Source organism: Myotis yumanensis, unplaced genomic scaffold (genome assembly GCF_028538775.1).
Source record: "Myotis yumanensis isolate MYYU_CA2020_CCGP unplaced genomic scaffold, mMyoYum1.0.hap1 SCAF_7, whole genome shotgun sequence".
Classification (NCBI taxonomy): Eukaryota; Metazoa; Chordata; class Mammalia; order Chiroptera; family Vespertilionidae; genus Myotis; species Myotis yumanensis.
Genome location: NW_027223758.1, coordinates 67,991,039 through 68,013,051, shown reverse-complemented (window position 1 = coordinate 68,013,051; position 22,013 = coordinate 67,991,039). Strand labels below are relative to the sequence as shown.

General features: G+C 43.6%; 1 protein-coding gene across 4 annotated transcripts in view; it reads left to right on the top strand.

Annotated features, from left to right (window-relative positions):
* The window catches only part of EYA2 (EYA transcriptional coactivator and phosphatase 2), a 211,470-nt gene that overhangs the window by 138,242 nt on the left and 51,215 nt on the right, over positions 1 to 22,013 (top strand). For all 4 annotated transcript variants that reach the window (XM_070421592.1, XM_070421593.1, XM_070421591.1 and 1 more), the window contains 4 exons: positions 566 to 633; positions 2,685 to 2,862; positions 10,164 to 10,306; positions 17,212 to 17,295. In XM_070421592.1, coding sequence (XP_070277693.1) covers positions 566 to 633; positions 2,685 to 2,862; positions 10,164 to 10,306; positions 17,212 to 17,295 — 473 coding nt within the window. The remainder of the gene's footprint in view (positions 1 to 565; positions 634 to 2,684; positions 2,863 to 10,163; positions 10,307 to 17,211; positions 17,296 to 22,013) is intronic.

Sequence of the window (22,013 nt, the reverse complement as noted above, 5' to 3'; positions counted from 1 at the left end):
AAACTTAAAGAGGTTATGCTAAATGAAATAAGTCAGTCACAGAAGGACAAACACTGCATGATACCGCTTATAAGAGGTACCTAAAGTAGTCAAATTCATTAAGACAGAGTAGAAAAGTAGGTGCCAGTGACTGAGGGGAGGGTACATGGGGAGTTAGTGTTTCGTGGGTAAATAATTCAGTTTTACAAGATGAAAAAAGTTCTGGGAATGGATGGTGGTGATAGTTGCACAACCATATGAATGCACTGAATACCACTGAACTGTACACTTAAAAATAGAAGGGTAAATTTTATGTGCATTTTCCACATAATTTTTTAAAATAAATCATTTTTAAAGCTTCATCTCATTTCTTTATCACCCAATTCTTTGATGAGGTATTATTTATTTTATTCATTGATTGAGAGAACTGGGGTTCAGAGAGATTTGGGAACTTGCCAAGGTCACAGGTTCCATCTTCCCAACATGTTGGACCTCGAAGACCGCACCTTTCCGCAGCATCCTCCTCCTCCCTATCCCCCTCTGGCTGTAAGAAATCTCATCTGTGCCCCTGTCCCTTTTCCCGCAGGAACGGCAGGGATCTATCAAGGAGCAAATGGACTGACCGGCGCGGCGGGGTTCGGAAGTGTGCACCAGGTATACCCACCAGTTGTTGTCTCGGTTCTTTCCTTAAAAGGTCCCCTTAAATCAGGGCACCCAGAATGCCTTCTCCTGCCCATGACCCCCACCAGAAATCCAGTGTCTTCTTCCCAAGTTTGGATACCACAGGGGAGACTGTAAATGGCCATTGGAAGGACACAGGGTAGAGGCAGAGAAATTGGATGACAGAGGCGATATTCTATATTACATACTGACCTGAGCCCAAGACACCCATTGACTGTTGAATCTAGAATGTAGGGATGCAAGGTGTCTGCTCTTTTGCAGACCTTGGGCTTCTCCAGGGTGAAAGCATCCCAGTGTGGAGTGCCCGGCACACAGTGGGGGCTTTATAAAAAAGCTAGCTTCAATTGAACTAAGTCAGTACTTTAAAGATGAATGCTGGCTTGTAGTTTGATTCCCGTGGTTTCACTTTAGAGAGTGAATTCAGAATTGACCTGCCCAAGGTGTACGGGAACACTGTGTTATCTGTGCACCTTTGCTCTGTCTAAACTTATTTCAAAACAAAAGATTAAGTCCTGGCCCATTTGGCTCAGTGGATAGAGCATTGGCCTGCAGACTGAGGGGTCCCAGGTTCAATTCCACCTACTTCATTTGCAGGCTCGATCTGGGCCACATGCGGAGGCAACCAATAGACGTGTCTCTCTCACAGTGATGTTTCTCTCTCTCTCTCTCTCTCTCTCTCTCTCTCTCTCTCTCTCTCTGTCTCCTCCACTCTCTCTAAAAATCAATGGAAAAATTATCCTCAGGTGAGAATTAACCACAACAACAACAAAAAGATTAACATGCTTTCAGGCTAGTGTTAAAACTACCTGAGGTAGAGGGCCTTTAGGGATATTTAACATATTTAAATATGGGGGATGCGCTATTTCTCCAGTGAGCTGAAGAATATAAATGACTTCATCCTTGGAATATGTGAAAATTAGTTCACATATTTTTGTATTATTTGCAGTATAATGTATACATAGATAAAATACTTGTACATAAAATAGTTTTTAAGGCACAGTTCTTTACCACTTAGAGTAAATACTCAGTTAGTTGATTTCACCATGGGAGCTTGTCAAAAATGCAGATCTCTAAATGCCACCCCCAGAAATTCTGATTCAGTAAGTCTGTGAGGGGCCCGAGAAGCTGAACGTCCCACGAGTTCCTTGTAGGTTGAGAAGCACTGGTTTCTGGTGATGAAGCAGAGGTTTGAAACAATGGCTACTATGGAAGAGTTGGGAGGTCTGGTGGCTTGAGCAGAGCTTGGTAAAAGAGGATTGGCACTCTTTGATTTGCTCTCCAAGTCTCCCTCATAGAAGTTTCTGGGTCCCTAATGCCATGTAAGTATCTGCACCCCTTATGAACCTAAAATGTCACTTAGTCTCCTGGGTATGTGGGTGTGTAGTCTTTATTACTCATTCATTTATTCTTTACTATCCAGTATTTATTGAGAGCCTGAATGTGCCCATCGCTGTCCTGGGTGCAAGGCATACAGCAGTGAGCACGACAGATGCTGCCAGGCCACACCCATGTCCCTCAGGGTGCACCTGCTGACCTCCAGCTGCCAATCTCTGCATTCCTGGGTTGTTTTCTAGAACCAGTGCATGGGGCAGGCAGGAAGAGCCAGGGAGCTGATATCCCCTGGGAGCAGCTCTCAAAGACTGGCTGCAGTTGGCGTCTGAACAACCCAGCTCCCTTGCTCCTTGGAGAGATCCTTCAAGATGTGTATTTTCTATCATCCCAGCATTTCCCCAGGAGAATCCACTCCAGTCCCCACCTAAAGCCCCTGGATTGGCTGCTTTCCCTTTTCCCTTCTCCACCTCACTTCCGCACTCCCCAACTGGTAATCTTTCATCCCATCCTTCTCTTGAGGTCTGCCTCTGGGGCAAGTCCCTGCCCTCATAGAGCATTTATTCTGATGGGAGACAAAGAGAGTAGACCCATCCCACAAGGCCCCTCGCCTTCATCAGCCTGTGACTGGACCAACTGAAGGGCCAAGACCAGACCACCTTTCTCACACACCACCTGTATGTTTCCCTTTCCAGGACTATCCTTCCTACCCTGGCTTCCCTCAGAGCCAATACTCCCAGTATTACAGCTCGTCCTACAACCCTCCTTACGTCCCAGCCAGCAGCATCTGCCCTTCCCCCATCTCCACATCCACCTACGTCCTCCAGGAGGCATCACACAACGTCCCCAACCAGAGTTCTGAGTCGCTTCCAGGTATGTACAGTCACTGTCTGTGGTCATTCATGGCTGTGGTCTGAACTCTTACAAGAAGGAGGGACTGGACATAAGTCTCAGTTGTAATGAACTGGTCACCCAAGGGCTAAATCTAGTCGTCAGATATATTTTGTTGGTGTGTGTGTGTGTGTGTGTGTGTGTGTGTGTGTGTGTGTGTGTGTGTTTAATTGCGCCCATATTTAAAAGTCAGAAATTTTTACCTAAAAATTCTAATTTCAACCTATGGAACCCACCTAGATTATGAGCAACACTTGGGAGAGTCCATATCCTGGCCCTTTGGTGATGCATATCCCTGTGCCACTAACTCCAGCCTGTGGCTTCATTTGTTCCACAAGTCTTCTACACACCTGTCTTCTCTTTTATGAGATGGTTTGGGCTTATCAACATTAAATGACTGACAGTAATAAATTAGAACATCCAAATGGAAAGAAATATCATTGAGTTTTGTTTTTGGTTTTGGTGTGTGTGTGTGTGTGTGTGTGTGTGTGTGTTTTGGTTTTTGGTTTTTGGTTTTGTCCAAAATCTACTGATGTTATGGAGCTCTGTGGAGCTAAGCTAGCATAATGGTGTGTGGACATTCATTCAATAAATATTAATTAGTTGATGGTTAGAGAAAGAATACCTCTTTGTTTCCTGGGGTTCTTTGTGCAATTGTTGCTTTAGCCTTTGATGATGAATTAGAGGGTGAATTAGATATCCTTGGGTTGGCAATACATAGAGACAATATGGCCAAGCATTTTTAAGTCAACTTTTGAGGAAATTTAGGGCTTGAGCATTGATTTTGGTCATTGGGATCTTATTACAGAGTATTTAATGAATGCGTCATATCTATTTAGCAATTTCCAAAATGCTTCCTTTGAAGGGTGTGAAATTTAACAAACTTTTTTTGGTCATAATCTTGAAGTATTTTGGACCATCCTGCTTTTCAGAATGTGGCCTCCCCAAACCGGCTTCAGAAAGGAAATATAACCAGGAAATCTCCAAGCAAGTTCCCCTTTCTATAATTTGTTGGGGAACTGGATTCCACAGGCTTACTTCACAAGAATTTGGGTTAGGTGGGAAGGTCATTTTTGTTCCCCATCAGAAGGGAACATAAAGGCTCCTTGTGTCTCTTTGAAATTTTTCTTTATTGTTCTTCATTTATCCCTTGGTCTAAAGTTCAATGATAAGTGGTTGAGATGGTTTTTACTGTGAGTCTAATAAGCGCACATAAAATCTAGTGACATAAATAATTGTCAGCTACAACCCAGATCCCGTCTCTTTTCCCCAGTGTTCATCATAAAGGAAGAGCATTGTGCACACACACATACCCAGGCACTCCACTTTCCCATAAAAACTCCACTTTTGAAATTATTCAGGATCTCCTTGAGTGGTTGGTTCCAAACTCCAGAGGCTCGAGAGGTTTATGTATTACAGCTAGATCTCGCTCACTCGCATGGCCTGATGCTTGTCTCCCCCCAGCCCCGCTGCAGTGCACTCTGCATGGACATGTACTAAGAGTCATATGAAGCCCCAACAATTTGTAGATGATTGCAGGGCAATTTGCTGATGTAGAGGGCAAAACCTGAACACCTGACGTTACTCAAGAGAAAAGACAAATCAGTATTGTGGCTTCAGAACTTTTTTCTTTTAAAATCTTTAAGTACGATACAAATTATCTAAAAGGAAGTGGGAGGATTTTTTTAAACTTCTTAGATCATTTCCTTTAGTCAATAGGAGGAAAGTTTTTTAAATCTCTGAAGAAGAAGAAACTTGGAAGCTCCTCCATGCAGTTTGGCAACCTCTAACAACATTAAAAATGTGTGTACTCTTTAACCCAACTTTTCTACTTGTAGAAATTTATTTTAAAGATAAATTCCCACATAGGTCCAAAGACTTAAGTGAAAAGGATATTTATTGCAGCAGCATAATAGCAAAAGACTGGAAATGACATTAACAGGAGTCTGGTTGAATAGTTCATGGTGCATCCACCAGTGACATACTATACATCTCTTAAAAAGAGTAAACTAGAGCCCTGGCTGGTATGACTCACTCAGTTGACTGGGCTCTGTCCTATGCACTGAAAAGTTGCTGGTTCAACTCCCAGTCAGGGCACACACCCGATTTGTGGGCTCAATTCCGAGGGGGTGTGCAGGAGGCAGCCTTATGGATTGTCCCACTCTCACATTGATGTTTCTCTCGCCTCCTTTTCTCTCTTCCTTTTCTCTCTCTCTCTCTCTCTCTCTCTCTCTCTAAAAATCAATTTAAAAAAATTTTTTTAAGAGTAAACTAATAAAAATAAAGAAAGAATTTTTTTAAGAAAGAGTAAGCTAGATCTATCTACACTAACATGAGTCTCTCTCTGAGTGCTTATGAGAGTTGGAAAAAAGCAACGTGCAGAACTATGTGTATAATATGATCCTGGGGTCTTTTTAAGTATAGTTTAATACCCATATTTGCATAGGAAATTTCTGGAAGGATTCAAAGGCAACAGTTAACATTTTCTCTGGAGAGGGAATTAGAGGAAAGAGGAGACTAGATGTTACAGACAGTCTGTAGTCCACTCCATTCAACAACAGCAACAGACTTTTTTTTTAAGTACACATGAGACATTTACCAACATAGACATATTCTGGGCTTTAAATCAAGTGTCATTACATTTAAAAGGATTCAAGTCATATAAATAATGTTCTCTGAAAACAGTAGAATTAAATTAGAAATAAATAACAGACATGTTTTTGGAAAATTCCCAAATATTTGGAAGGTAAATAACACACTTTAATAACCTATTGTGTGGTAGTTAATTTTGTATCAACTTGACTGGGCTAAGGGATGCCCAATCACAGGTAAAATGTTATTTCTAGGTATTTCTAGAAGAGATTAGCATATGAATCAGTAGACTAAATAAAAAAACATCGCTCTCACCAATGTGGGTGGGCCTCATCTAACCCACTGAGGGCCCATGTAGAGCAAAAAGGCAGAGGCAGGGCAGTCTCACTCACTTCTTGAGGTGGGATGTCTATCTTTCCTTGACCTCAGACATTAGGGCTCTAGGTTTTCTGGCCTTTGGACTCCAGAACTGACATCAGGGACCTCCCGAGTCTCAAGTCTCTAGCTGCAGATGGGGAGTTACACCATCAGCTCCCCTGGTTCTTAGGCATTTGAACTCAAAACTGTGTGATTTCGTTTGTTTAAAACTATAGCAAATGCAAACTAATTCATACTGAAAGAAAGCAGATCAGGGGGAGACCAAGATGGCGGCGTAGGTAAACACCGGAGACCGCTGCCGCAAACAACCATTTCAAAAATACAACTAAAAGACTGAACGGACATCACCCAGGACCACAGGAAGGCTGGCTGAAGAGAGACTCTACAACTAGAAGGAAAGAGAACAGCAAATCGAGGCTCAGAGGCGGCGCAGTGTGGAAAATACAAAGGTACCGAGGTGCGCGCGCAAAGCGGGCTGGTGGCTGAGGGCGCGGTTGTCGTTTTCTGTCGGGAGTGAGTCTCAGACTCTGGGCTCCAGATCCGGGCGAGTCTCTAGGGACCCAGACTCAAACGGGATAAGCGGGATTATCCGGCATCAGTTGGAACCTGAGGGCAGCTTTCTCTCCGAGGTTTGCAGCGGCTGCCGGGGTTCTGAGAAGCAGAGCCTCTGGGAACGGGACTGAGCGTGGCCATAACTGCTCCCTCCGCCCGCCCTGTTGATCCCGCCCCGCCCAAACCCTGCGCACAGCCATTTGCCGATCGCCTCAGGCAAAGGCTGGATTAGCGCCTCCCCAGAAGGCAGACGTTTTCCATACAGCTGATTCCTATAGCCAGTCGGCCTGGTGGTCAAATCCCTCTAGTGTTAACTACAACAATTAAGGCTTGGCTAGAACAAGACTGCGCACAGAGACCACAAGGGGGTGCACCAAGAAAGCATAAAAGATGCGGAGACAAAAAAACATGACAGAAATGGAGGATATGGAGCTAAGAATCGCAATTTTGAGGGCTTGCCATAAATTTGTGCAGAGCCTCACGAAAACTAATGAGACCCTCGATGCTACGATAAAGAAATTAGAAAGTAAGCATACACGGACTGAAATAAAGAATATTATACCCAATAGCAGACCAGAGGAGTACAATAATCAAACCAAAGATTCGACAAAAAACACCCAATTGGAAAAGCAAAATGAAAAAAGAATCCGAAAGTGTGAAGATAGTGTAAGGAGCCTCTGGGACAGCTTTAAGCGGTCTAATATCAGAATTATTGGAGTGCCAGAAGATGAGAGACAGCAAGATATTGAAAACCTATTTCAAGAAATAATGGCAGAAAACTTCCCCCATCTGGAGAAAGAAATGGACTTACAGGTCCAAGAAGCGCAGAGAACCCCAAACAAAAGGAATCCAAAGAGGACCACACCAAGACACATCATCATTAAAATGCCAAGAGCAAAAGACAAAGAGAGAATCTTAAAAGCAGCAAGAGAAAGAGACTCAATTACCTACAAGGGAATACCCATACGACTGTCAGCTGATTTCTCAACAGAAACTTTGCAGGCCAGAAGGGAATGGCAAGAAATATTCAAAGTGCTGAATACCAAGAACCTACAACCAAGATTACTTTATCCAGCAAAGCTATCATTCAGAATTGAAGGTCAGATAAAGAGCTTCACAGATAAGGAAAAGCTAAAGGAGTTCATCACTGCCAAACCAGTATTATATGAAATGCTGAAAGGTATCCTTTAAGAAGAGGAAGAAGAAGAAAAAGGTAAAGATACAAATTATGAACAACAAACATGCATCTATCAACAAATGAATCTAAGAATCAAGTGAATAAATAACCTGATGTACAGAATGAACTGGTGATTATAATAGAATCAGGGACATAGAAAGGGAATAGACTGACTATTCTTGGGGGGAAAAGGGGTGTGGGAGATGCGGGAAGTGACTGGACAAAAATCATGCACCTATGGATGAACACAGTGGGTGGGGAGTGAGGGTGGAGGGTGGGGTGGGAGCTGGAAGGAGGGGAGTTATGGGGGGGAAAAAGAGGAACAAATGTAATAATCTGAACAATAAAGATTTAATTAAAAAAAAAAAAAAAAAGAAAGCAGATCAATTGTTGCCTGGGCAGAGAGGAGGAAGAGATTACAAAGGGATTATAAGGAAACTCTTGGAAGTGCTGAATTTGTTCATTATCTTGACTGTAGTGATGGTTTTATAGATTTATACATATGTCAAAAGTTATCAAATTGTGCACTCTAAATATATGTGATTTATTGTATATCCATTATATTTCCATAAAGCTGTTAAATAGTTTAAAAAAACATAAAAAGGGAAAAATAAAAAGAGTAGAATGACTCCAAGAAAGGTTTACATACATTGCTCTAGCCTGTGTACCTGACTGTGACCTTGAACTTTGACCCTTCATTCTCAAGAATGTATAATGTGTGGAAAATGACTGGTTATTTTGGCACCTCTAATAGATTGGCTTTACATTTACTTTATTTAGTCATTGCTAGGTAGCTGCTGTTTCCCCCACTTTTTAATAATGTTTGCTTGGATTTTAATGGTGTCTACAAATGTTTTCTAAGCTCCCATCCTTAGAACTACCAAGTCAATGAGGATAAACCTTATTTACATGACGCTTAAGCATCTGTGAATATGTTTACTGCCTGTTCCTCATGGTCCAGAAGAAAGTCTTTGCTAGATCGATGTTTGGGAACCTCTGATGCTGTATCCTGAAAATGATGGGGAGTTGGAGACAGCCCAGCAGTCCTGACAACTCAAATCACATCTCTTCTTACCACGTTCTTAGTCTGCTAAGAAGTCTTATAAATATTAAATAAACAGAGTTCAGTCCTCAGGGTTTTGGAGGGAAATAATCCTTTCAGGGTAGGAAAACACTCGGTCCATTGCCAAGTATTTTAGACAAAAGCATTTCCCCCTGATGATCCAAGCCCTGGCAGTTATGGAAGGAGAGGTGGAGTCTATATTTGGGAGCTAAACAAGCAGCTGGACAGTGAGAAAGTGGGATGGGATGTCCTCTAAGGTTCCATGCTGGTCTACAGTCTGTCACTCTAGTGACAAGGGCAGGCCCAAGTTTTAGCTCCGGCTCTACCATTGATTTGCAGGGTAACCACACACTTCCATCATCTCACTAAGCCTTAGTTCCCTCATTAGTTAAATAAAGATAATGAAGTATAATTTTAAAAACCATGTATTTAAAACGTATGTGCTTAGCCCGGCCAGTGTGGCCCAATGGTTGGGCTTGACCCATGAACCAGCAGATCATGGTTTGATTCCAGTCAGGGCACATGCCCAGTAGGGGGTGTACAGGAGGCAGCCGATCAATGATTTTCTATCATCATTGATGTTTCTCTCTCTCCCTCTCCCTTCCTCTCTCTGAAATCAATAAAAACATACATTTTTTTTAAATGTATGTGCTTAAAAAAACAATACAACTTGGGTGCTGACTTTGGGACCTGAGTCCCAGGAGGGTGCTGCTCACTTATTGGGGTCCTTAGACCATTGCCCAAGGGAAGCCTCTCAACACCCCGAGTCCAAAAACACCATATTGATGAGAAGCAGCCAGTGCCCGCCCTCTGTCCTGCGCCTTCTCACTGATCCTTGCATGCATGTGGGTCGAGTTGAGCATCTCCTAATTGCCAGCCCTGTATTGGATGGATAGAATCTCATTTAATTCTCAAAGGGACAAGTCTCTCAACAAGTAAAACTTAAAGGAGCAAGCTGCATAGGGACAGGAACATAGAGAATTCTCCAACACCCCCATTAACCCTAAGGGGGGAGGGGTCTCTTAATGGTAGAAGAATTTGAGGCCCGGCCACATGTAAATATTACTTTTCTTCCTATATTAGTGTATTCATTCCCCCGGTGGCCTCACCCTCACTTTACTGAGATCCTTGTTCAGATGCCCGCTTATCCACGAGGCCTTCCCTGACTAGCCCCCTATAAATCAGACACCTCCCAGCACTCCCTGTTCCCCATGCACTTTGTTCATTCTCTGTAAGGCATGTCCCCACCTGGCACGTTATATATTTACCTGTTTGTCTAATGTCTCTCCTCTCTCTAGAATGTAGGTGCTATGAGAATCAGTGCCTGAAACCGTGCCTCCTCAGTAAATGTTTGTTGGCCGAATGAATGGGCAACTTAAGAGCCTGCCAAGAGTAATTTTGATTCTACATGATCTTTGCCTTCGATGCTGCCTTTGGGACCTACCACTTTGGCGTTTGACAGTTCTGATCTGATATTTCCTGGGAGGAGACTCTCAGCCAAACTTCCCTTTCCTCCACCAGGTGAATATAACACACACAATGGACCTTCCACGCCAGCCAAAGAGGGAGACACAGACAGGCCACACCGGGCCTCCGACGGGAAGCTCCGAGGCCGGTCTAAGCGGAGCAGTGACCCCTCCCCAGCAGGGGACAACGAGATCGAGGTAACTCCAACTGCCGCTGACGTGGCGAATGTAATCTCCATCTGTGGCCTGAACAGAAGGGCAGGGGACAGGGTTCTGTCCACGTACATGGAGGAGAATAGCCATTTGCATTCACAAAGCCCAGTTACAGAGAAAAGAGCCCTTGGAGGAAAAGTGGGGAAGAATTGGGCTGGCCGTAGGGAAACACTATTGGCTGACGGGCTAGGAAACGTGCCCTGAAGATAGGAAAGAACAGTGTGGTTCTCAAGCATAAGCAGCAGCAGAATCCTCAGGGACTAATGAAAACCCAGGCTGCTGGGCCCCACCCCCCGAGTTTCCAATTCAGTAGATCTGGGGCAGGGCCTGAGAATTTGCATATCTAACAAGTTCCCTGATGCTGCTGGGTTGGGGACCACACTCTGGGAGCCCCTGATACACACGACAATGGGCAGTGGACCTTCCAGCTGGGTCAGAGTGGTTCTTAACCCTGGCTACACAGTGGAATCACCTGGGGTGCTTTTACAATATAGATGCCTCGGCCCCACCCCAGAGTAGTTAAATAGACATTGCAGGGAGTTCTGAAAGCTCCCCTAGTGGTTCCAATATGGCCTAGATCAGCGGTTCTCAACCTGTGGGTCGCGACCCCTTCGGCAGTCGAACGACCCTTTCACAGGGGTCGCCCAAGACCATCCTGCATATCAGATATTTACATTATGATTCATAACAGTAGCAACATTACAGTTATGAAGTAGCAACAAAAATAATTTTATGGTTGGATCACAACATGAGGAACTGTATTTAAAGGGCCAGAAGGTTGAGAACCACTGGCCTAGATATTTTTCTGCCTGGAGACAGGAGGCTGGCTCGGATGAGTGCGCATGGTTCCTATGATTCTGCGTTTCTCAGTGGTTCTCAGCCTGGGCTGCACCTGGAATCTCCTGGGAGCTTTGAGAAATCTTCGTGCTCAAGTTGGACCCCAGCTCAATTAAATCAGCCTCCCGGGGGATGGGACCCAGGCATCGGGGTTTTAAGCTCTCCAGTGATTCTGGCGTGTGCCCCAGGCTGAGAACGGCTGACGTAAGGGATGCACCAATCTTTATTGTAATAAAGCAGGTGTAGGGTTATTGGTCAGGCACTGACATTGGCAAAAAACAAACAAACAAAATAGAAAAGCATGAGAGAGGGAGAAAGTACAGGGGCCAGATGGATGCAAAAAAAAAAAAAAAAAGAGGCAGCTGTTATCTGTCAAGGGAGAAAAATGAGCATGTGCAGTAGTTTGTACTTATTTGCAAAAGGCAGTCATTCGTTGGCTTGAGTGTGCCGGAGGAATGTGTATCGTATTTCAAAGGCAGTGTCAGTGCCAAAAACTCAGATGCATCATCATCGTCGTCACATCCCTATTCCTTATCCAGTCCAATTCGTGTAACAGCTACAAAGCTCAGCCCGCACATTCAGATATGCTATGAAAGACCATTTTCATCACTTCTTTAATATCAAGGTAATTTTGACCCTGAGCCCCCATCCCATCTGGGTGGGTAGGAAATACCATCCTGTTATTGGAGCCCCTCTCCTCCCAGAGTTGTGTGAGAGTTTCAGGGTGTAAGAGGTCTCAGGACACAGAAGAAGAGCTTCTAATGCCCAGTATGGCTTGGTCACTGCCAGTGCCTGCTGTGGTCAGTGCGAGTCCACCACTCTCTGGGGTTTCCATGCTGTACATCAGGCGTGGAGATGCTTGTTGAGGACAAGAACCTTGGACTATGAGCTACAATCCTTGGGTTGTCAGCAACAGAATCCAGTACTGGTTGCTTAAGCCAAAAGGATTTTACTGGGAGGAAGTCATGAAACCAGGGTTAGAAAGAACAGTCACAGGGAACTCTCGGGATGCCAGCCCCTGCTGGAGGCGAACCATTTGATTCTAGTGCCACGTCACTCCATGTTCCAATGCAAGGAGACAACATCCCATGGGCCTGGTGTGGCTCTTATGCTTGGCTCCGATGGACAGTCCCGCCAAGACAGCACACAGCGGACAAAGAAGCAAACTAGTGCTCTTGTAAGGGGGGTGGGGGGGGTGTGCGCTGGGGGCCCAAATAATAGATGCTCACCACCAGGGCATTTGATATTTACCCAGTATTCACTGGTAGGGCTGTACTAGTTAGCTAGTGTTCACTGGTAGGGCTGTACTAGTTAGCTAGTGTTCACTAGTAGGGCTGTGTTACTTAGCCAGTGTTCACTAGTAGGGCTGTGTTACTTAGCCAGTGTTTACTAGTAGGGCTGTGTTACTTAGCCAGTGTTCACTAGTAGGGCTGTAGTGGTTATTGTCCCGTCTTCCTAGGTGTTAAATATTTGGTACATCATGCTTGTCCCCTACATTTGGTCAACTTCCAGCAGCCATCTCCTCTGAGAGTTGACCACCCTGGAGGCCTGCCACATGGGACTATTCTCAATCCAGGGGATTTTGTCCTTGCTTTTCCTTTAATTCTTAAAGGCCCCCACCTTCCAAAATTGGGGAGACATTGCACAATCCCTTCAGCAAAAGAGGAAGTGTTTTGACTTCAGGTTGTCCTTGCTTTCTGCCCTCCCATACTCCTGAGGGTTTTCTACCAGCTTGAAGTTGCAAAGCTATGGAAATCACCCAGAGCAATCCATACTTTAATATTTAAAAACAATGATTCAGCCAGCTAACATGGTTTCTGCTCTTGGTAGGGGATGGTGGGGTAAAAAGACATTTTTTCCATTAAACTGAGAGGGAGGTGGAGGTGGCATGGAAGTCGAGGATTGCAGGGTGATATATTCTGGAAACATCTGCTTCTTGATTCCAAAGTAAGTACCACTGGGCAGGAACAGTTGAAAAGGTGTGAGCCGTGTTTCACTTCTGTGCTTCTTGTCACATGGAGGGTTTGCACGGTCGCACCTCCTAAGTCTTGGCAGCTTTGCTAATGACCGAAGCCCATGAGACAGAAATTATGTACAGAAGTGGAAAGGAGGAAAATTCTGAGTGTGTATTAGTTTAAATCCCTCGACTTCAGGTGCCAGAAACCAACTTGAGCTAGCTTAAACGAAAAAGCAGAATTTATTTTAAGGATACACAGGTTCTGTTAGAACCCAAGGACAGGGTACAGTGGAGTATCAGCAAGACCACAGGTAGCCAGGGCAAGGAGCTGCATTTACACTTCTCTCCCCAGGTGTCACAGTGAAGGTGCTAGAATCTCCAAGCAGTCGTGTCTTTTGAGTGCCCCATGCACAGGTTACTGGGCACAGCCCATTCTGCTTTTTAAAAAAATAAGTTTTTACTGATTTTTGGGAGAGAGGAAGGAAGATGGATAGAGAGATAGAAACATCTATGAGAGAGAAACATCATTGACCAGCTGCCTGCTGCATGCCCCCTACTGGGAATGGAGCCCGCAACCCAGGCATGTGCCTAATGGGAATAGGACCAGTGACCTCTTTGTCTATTAAACTTCTGATTCTTGCTGTCATTTAAAAATTTACACTTACTCTATGTTTGTCTTTGAGTGTCCTTTTCCCAATAGCTCTGCCTCTTAATTTAAGAATGCAAGATCTTTTTTTAAAAAATATATTTCATTTTTATCCCAGGTTGATGCTCAGCCACTGAGACACACCGGCCAGGCTTATTCTGCTTCTAACTGAAGCCAGGTCCTGCAAACGTGTTCTCTTTCCATCTTTCACCTCTTTGTTCCTCTCTCTTTCTCTCTACAGACTGGCCTTCCCTGTCCTTTGCATGTGGCCTCCAGCAACCACCCAAAGATGATTAATTTCCTTCTAGGCCCTAATTTTAAGTGCCCAAGGCAAGGCCTCTGACTCACATGGAGTTAGGGACCCATCCTAGACCAAACCCAGTGGGCTAGGAAGTAGAGTTGCCTGCAGAATGGCCCCCAGGAACTTACTCACTAAGGATCGAGGCCAGGGGAATAGAGAGTAGGCTAGTGGGGGACAGGGACAGGCCTTCTTCAGAGGAGATGTAGTTAAATTTATTGAGCCTGCATTAAATTTGAAAATGTTCGTTGATTTTTTTTAATTCTCTTACTAAAATGTGTAAGTTTAACTGATCCAACCTAGTTAGTTCAGATAAATTAGGACTTGCATATTTAAACCTCAGAAGCCCTCCTCAAAAACAGTGCTTTTTAAACATTTTTTTATTGTGACCCAAAGTAAGAACTATACTAAATATCATGAACCAGCATATACATATACTTAAATATATAACAAGACAAAAAAACTCACAGAAATAATACACAGGTCTGCTGTTTGAAAATCCCTGCACTGACATTTTTACTTCTAGATACCACCCTTCTCTTTATTTTTAAAGGCGTGGCAAATGCTAAGGAATAAATACAGCCCCTGAACTCCAGAGAGGTTTTAAAGGTGGCTCGTTGACAATGGCACGCTTAGCAGGTGCATTTGTCCCCCATTCTGACCTTGCCCAAGACTAGCTATATAAGTGATCACTGGGCCTTTTGTTCTTAAAAATAATGGTCACCAGAAAAATTAGGACAACAGTATGAAAAATGAAGTCCAAGATAAATAAACAAAATAAATATCAAGAAAGGTGAAACAGAAAGGAAATGTTTAAAATTCTGATTGGTTTTCTTATAAAGATTCAAGATCTTACATTCTTGCCAGCACCGGTTTGGTTCAGTGGATAGAGCGTCAGCCTGCGGACTGAGGGGTCCCAGGTTCGATTCCGGTCGGGGGCATGTACCTTGGTTGCGGGCACATCCCCGGTGGGACATGTGCAGGAGGCAGCTGATCGATGTTTCTCACTCTCTATCCCTCTCCCTTCCTCTCTGTAAAAAATCAATAAAATATATTTTTTAAAAAAAGATCTTGCATTCTTTTTTTTTTTTAATATATTTTTTATTGATTTTTTACAGAGAGGAAGGGAAAGAGATAGAGAGTTAGAAACATCGATGAGAGAGAAACATCCATCAGCTGCCTCCTGCACACTCCCCACTGGGGATGTGCCAGCAACCCAGGTACATGCCCTTGACCGGAATCAAACCCGGGACCCTTCAGTCCGCAGGCTGACGCTCTATCCACTGAGCCAAACCGGTTTTGGCTGATCTTGCATTCTTAAATTAAGAGGCAGAGCTATTGGGAAAAGGACACTCAAAGACAAAGAGTAAGTGTAAATTTTTAAATGACAGCAAGAATCAGAAGTTTAATAGAAGAGTTGGAAGAGAAAGTTTAAGAAATTTATCAACAAAAAAGATAAAATTATAGAAAATACACTTTTTAAAGATAAGCAGCATCGACTCAGGATGTCTAATTTGACTATTGGAAATTCCAGAAAGAGAGAACAGTGGAAAAGATGGAAGGAAATTATTTAAAGAAATAAGATTGTAAATGTGAACTGTATGAATGAAAAAAGACTACACCTAAATATATCTTTATGGGATTTTGAGGATACCAAGTATAAAGAAAAGATCTTTAAAAAAAATTCTAAAGAGAAAAGAAGTAAAACCTATAAAGGAATGAGAACCAATGAAACATCAGACTACTCATCAGTCAGGCAAGCTGAGGAATTCTTTCAAAGGACTAGAGGGCATTGTTTTCCTATTGGAATTCTGTACCCACAGGACCTGTGGAGCAAAATGAAGATATCGCCAGATACGCAAGAATTCTGGAAAATTATTTTCCATGAACCCTTTCAGAAGAAGAATCTCAAAGATGTACTCAAGCACAACAAGGAAGAAAAGCAAGAAAGAGATTTGGGATCTAGGAAACAGCAGATTTGACCCAGAAATAACAGTCATGCTAGCTAGGCAGCAAGCCTAAAGGTGACCCACACCATGTTAAAGCATTCTGTCACGGAGGATGGACAACTTCGATACCGAGGGTGTGGCTGAATTTGAGATTCTAATGAAGGCACATTAATGGAAACTCGAAAAATTAAGGCAATTTAATAAACTCCAGCAAAAACAAAAAGTTATATCTAACAGATATGATTCCTATGTGAACAAACTGAGAGATGGCATCATTTTAATTGGATGGAGTGCAAGAAAGGAGAATATGACCTTGATGGTAGGAACAGTCTTCTTGAACTGGCTCTGGAGTTAGCACATTGGACCTCTAGAGAATGAAACGAAATTCTAGTACAATTACTTGATTTGCAGTGAACAGTCTTCACAAGATGTGGGTGCTCTTTACTGGTTACCAACTTGTAAAAGCAACATATAGACAGAGCAGAGAAGCCTTAAGTATAGTTATTAAACCAAATGCACAAACCAGTTTATCCACACTGGCAGTGCTGAAGTAAGGCAAGAGCTGATTGAGAGGGGAGGAAGTAGGGGAAAGGCTAGGGACTCCAATATTCATATCTTCATATTGGATTTACTGTTTTAGCCAAGGAAGAATATCCAAAGCTGATGGAATGGAAAATAGAGGCATTCCTGTATGGGGAGAAATAATCCCAAATCTTTCAGATTGCCAAGTCAAAAGATATTGTCTAAAGTTGGCACATCAATAAACAAAGATATAAGTGTGTTATTTAGAGTTAATCAACAGAGTTGCTAAAAAGAGAAATGGTCAGAAGTAGTTGGACTTATGGTGAGCTGTGAATGTAAAATGCTAATATTTCATTTTGTCAAATGAGTTATATGATTTTTATTGCTGTTTCTGGACCGAACTTTTTCTTTTTTGAGCTTTTATGTGGAAGGCAAGAACAGGCTTCTTGGTTCTGGCATTGACTGGGTTGAGAGGAGCCCAAAACTGGGCCATCAGCATACTCTTTACACAGCTGAGGTTGGAAGGGACGTAAGGACGCATCAGTAGGTCGAATGTTTTATGACTTAAAGATAATGTTTTTCAAGACTTCTTTTTCCTCCAGGGAATTAATTCCTGCAGACATTAAGTCAGACGCAAGTGAGTCCATTTGTCTCCATTCTCTTCCTCTCTTTTTATCACAGCGTGTGTTCGTGTGGGACTTGGATGAGACAATAATTATTTTTCACTCCTTACTCACGGGGACTTTTGCATCCAGATACGGGAAGGTAAGAATCCATTTGTCTCTCTTTTTTTCCAACATGACTTTGTGTGCAGCTGATCTGTCCGGGGAATTGCGGGGGCAGTTTATGAGGCAGCTTCTCTAACAAAAGCAGTCCCTTTGGGTCTGCCTATGTTGGAGAAAGCCTATGGAATTTCCCCTTGACATGTGAAAATTTAATTAGCTTTCCCTTCCATTGTCTGCCATGCCTTTTCTTCCAACACATGAAGCATTCAACAACCCACTTGATAAGCTATAAGCTCATAGTCGTTGGCTACCTTCTTTCTAAGAGGGCCAGGATATGCTGCAGCCCAAACCAGTAATCCTAACTTTAAATAAAACGAGGTGAAATCTTTTTCTTCTTCCCTGTTGTTTATCTGAGTGTCTCCAGCAGATGCATTTAATTTTCCTTCCGTTTTTTTGAGATGAGGGGGAGGCATTTTGTCAGCTCCAGCATGGAACTTAGCAACAGCTTTGCAAATGTATCCTTGACAAGTTATGTTGGGGAACCATTCCCTTAGAATTCTGGGCAATTGCTATGGGCTGATTGGTGGTGAATGGAAGAAACATTGAAACCACCTGAAGAATGCAAAAATGGACCCAACTGCTAACACCCAAACCCTGCCTATTCTTTGCATTCATCCTGTGGGCTTCCCAACAAAACACATGTGGATGCACCAGATGTCCGCCATCCCTTAGGGAGACAGGTGGGGGTGGGAGGGCGGAGCTTCCCAGGACTGGTGAGTTCCCATCTCATCCTGGGTGAACGACCCGTTGGCAGCTGCTTCCACGCCTGGGTAGGAACCATGAGACTCACCAGCGCCTGGAAAATATTTCTGTTTCTGTTTAGAGACCAGGAATATGATTTGACATCACCTCATGGCTTTTCCAGCTGCTCGTGTTTTTTATGGGAGGTATAACAAGCTGGATGTGCAATTAGCAAGATAGATTTATCGTCTGCCATTATGTTGTAAAGAATATAAAAATGGTGTTGGTGGTGCAGAAATCTCTTATGGTTGTAGGAATGCCGTTAATATGTCTAGCAGTGCCTGCGGGAAGTCCCGCATGCGTGTTTGGTCTATGCACAGGTTAGGTAAAGGAGGGCAGAGTCAAGAGCTGCAGAAAATACCCAGAGTGGAGTTGGCCACCATTGCTAAAAGGGGGGCTGTTCAAGGGGCTGCTCTAGTGAGTTGCTCTCTAGTCTTGGTGTTCTGTGGTTTTTCTACCCACACTCACCCTGGTCAAGTCACCTTCCCTAAAAAGCATTGCTTCACTCTCCTTGCCCTTAGAGATAGCCCACTCTGAAGTTCTGCACCTTGTGCAGCAATCGGTTCTCGGGAATTGTATAGCGCTTTGTCATCGTAAGGATGATTTTTGTGTCTGTGTCCCACCACCACTTCTTAAACCAAATTGCGGGCTCCCTCAAGACAGGGACAAAGCCAAGAGCTGCTTTCAAAACCCCATGCCACCTGGTCCATATGCTTCTTCATTGCCAACCACCTCTCCAACCCTAACACCTAATCCCAGCTACCTTCACCTCCAGCTATCTGGTCTCCCAGCTCCCACTCTTGCCCTTTACAGCCCCCTGCACAAGCCTGGTCCTATCACTCCCCCTACTGAAAAACCATCAGTGGGCTCCCCATTGACAAGCCCTAACCCCACCCTCCAGGGCTCTTCAGGAGCTGGCTCTTGCCCCACTAGCCCCATCTCCTCCTACTCATCCTGAGTTGCTTTCTGTCCTTGAACCTGCCGCTTTCTCTCCCATATCTGCTGGACTTCTCCCAGAAACAGAGCCTCAGACAAATGAGTGCCGGTAATTTATTTGGGGGTAGGTTCCAAGAGACACCCGATGCAGAGGGAGGAAATGAGGCAGCCCATGTAGTGTGCATAAATAGTTACTGTGGTAACTGGGGTTCGATCCCACTGAGAACCCTCAGAGTTGACCCACCCAAAGAATGAGGGTGCTGGGATATTTATCTGCAGGTTCCCTTCTATCATGGGTTGAGGGCGGGAAAGCCTTTGCATGTTCAGGAATGGTGACAGCTGAGGGGACCTGGGAAAGAGGCACATTAGAAGCCTTTGCTATATCTAGAAAGTTCTTTTACAAGGTCAGATTTATTTATCTTTTCAGCTCCTCCAAGAGGACTTTCCATCTAAATTGCATCTCTCCCCATAACTGTATTTTTCATTTATAATCATAATTCTATACTTATTGTCTTTATCCCTCCTAGGATATATGTACTGTGAAAGCAGGGACCGTGAACATTATTTTATCAACCCAACAAGTCAATGCATGGGCCAGAATTGCTCAATAAATATTTGCTGCATGAATGAATCAGCATGATTCTCTAGAATGAAAGCTGTGTGACGACAGGCGCTCTTTCTCCTGTTTTGTGTGTTGCTTTATCCCCAGGGTATAGAACAGTGCCCCCCACATAGTGGGCATCAAATAAATATTTGTTGAATAAGGGAAGGAAGGAAGGAAGGAAAATAATACCGAAACAAAAGATTTCTAACTGATGGCCGCCAGCCAAATTCAGCCTGCAGACGTTTTTAGCTTGGTCTCTAGAGTGCTTGGAAAAATGTGAATTTGTTGCCAACACTTAAAAATCAGGAGACTGCACAGACCAAAAACAATCTAGATTTCTAGCTCTTCTTGAAAAATTAGAAAGTCTGGCAATCCTACATTCCCAAAGGCAGCTATCGGCAGGAGCAGAGTAGCAACTGCTTTATTATCGGGCCGTATGCTCTCCAGCCCATCCACAGCCCCATCCTGGCCTATTTAATTTGTTTATGGGGCCCTCCTGGCCCCATTAGCATCTGAATTTCTTTCTTTTTTTTAATGCCATATCATTTTTGAGTGAACATATCTTTTTTTAAGAAAATATTTTTTTTATTGATTTCAGAGAGAAAGCAAGAGGGAGAGAGAGATAGAAACATCAATGATGAGAGAGAATCATTGATTGGCTGCCTCCTGCATGCCCCACACTGGGAATCAAGCCCGCAACCTGGGCATGTGCCCCCGAGAGGAATTGAACCTGGGACCCTTCAGTCCACAGGCCATCAGTCTATCCACTGAGCAATACCAGCTAGGGCTAGCATCTGAATTTCAACATTCATCCTAGAATTACAGAACCACAGAAAGTCAGAGCTGGAAGGACCTAGGAGACCATCATGCCCAATTAGTCTTCATAGTACATAAAGAGAAACTGAGGCTCAGCGAAAGATCATCCAGGACAGAATAAGAGTCAGACTTCAGGCTCACTTGCCTCCTTTGCTCTCAGAATGTACAGGGAAAACTGAGGTGAGAAGCTATTGGAGCCCCCAGGTGTCCTATGCCATCTTCATTACTCTTGTAGAATTCCCCCCTCTCTCCTCCATCTCTCTCTTAGGTGAGAAATGAGTATTTTTACATACTAAATCCAGCAACCCTGAGAGAGATTCAAAATAACTGTGGCTTACACAAGATAGAAAATTCCCCTAGCCTAACAGGTATAGCAGTTCAAGCTGGCAAGGCTGCTGTAGGGTGCCAGGGAACGTCTGTCTTACTCTTTGCCATCCCTGGAGCATTGCCCTCATTGCCAGGATAACACATAGCTCACTCTGTGTCTGGATTCTAGCCAGTTAGAAGGGGGAAGAAGAAAAGGTGAGTTCACCCCCTCTATCTTTCATTTTATTTTATTTTTTGTCCCTCTCTTTAAAGGCCAGACCCAGAAGTTGCACATATCATTTCCACTCACATCCCATTGACTGGAATTTGATCACATGGTCACACCTAGCTGCAAGGGAGTCTGAGACATGTAGTCTAGTCATATGCCCCATTAAAATTTAGAGGCTATTATTCTCAGAAGGAGAAAGGATGAATTGATATTGGAAGACAACTAGCACTTTCCAGCACAAAGTACCATGTAATAAGAGGAAGAACAATGAAAGAAAAATATTGTGGAAAAATAAAATCAGTGCTGTTCAAATGTTCTGTTCAATTGGATTTGTGGGTCTGAAGCTCCAAAGAGCAGTCTGGACTATAACCTTGAAAGTCATAGAATTATAGAAAATCTAGAGGAACAGGAGAGTGTGAGCCCCATTTTGCAGACAGAGGAACTGAGGCACAGGGAGGTTCTATAGTCAGGGTGTTCAAAACAGAGCCAAAATACTTGGCCTTGACTTCCGGCCCATAGCTCTTTCTCTTTGTGCTTTTCCAGTAGCTGTAGCCATGTGGAGCTTATTATTAATATCTAGTATTATCAACTAAAGCAGCTATTTAAAAACACACAACTGGACCTGGAGTTGAGTTGTGTATTAATATCTAATATTATCAATAAAATTTTAAAAAGAAAAAGAAAAAACAATAGCTAGTATCAAGCAGGACTCTCAGTTTGAAGAATGGAGTGTTTAGGCTACAATGGAAACTTACTGGATCATAAGAAATGAAAATTCCAGGGGTATATGGGGTTCAGGTTGGGCTGGATCCAGGAGCTTAAGAAATCTTCTCAGGGTTTAGTGTTTCTGCACCCCTTAGCCAACTTTCTTCATATAGTGACTCCCTCTCAGCAATCCCAACTTAAAAAGGAGGCCTTCTACTTCCCAAATGCCAGCACAACTCTCAGGCTCGAATCTCACTGGCCCAAACTGGGTCAAATGCCCATCCATTCACCAACCTCTGTGCCTCTGATTGGCAAGCCTAGATCAAGAGCCCATTTCTGGCATGGAGAGAGTAGAGAATCA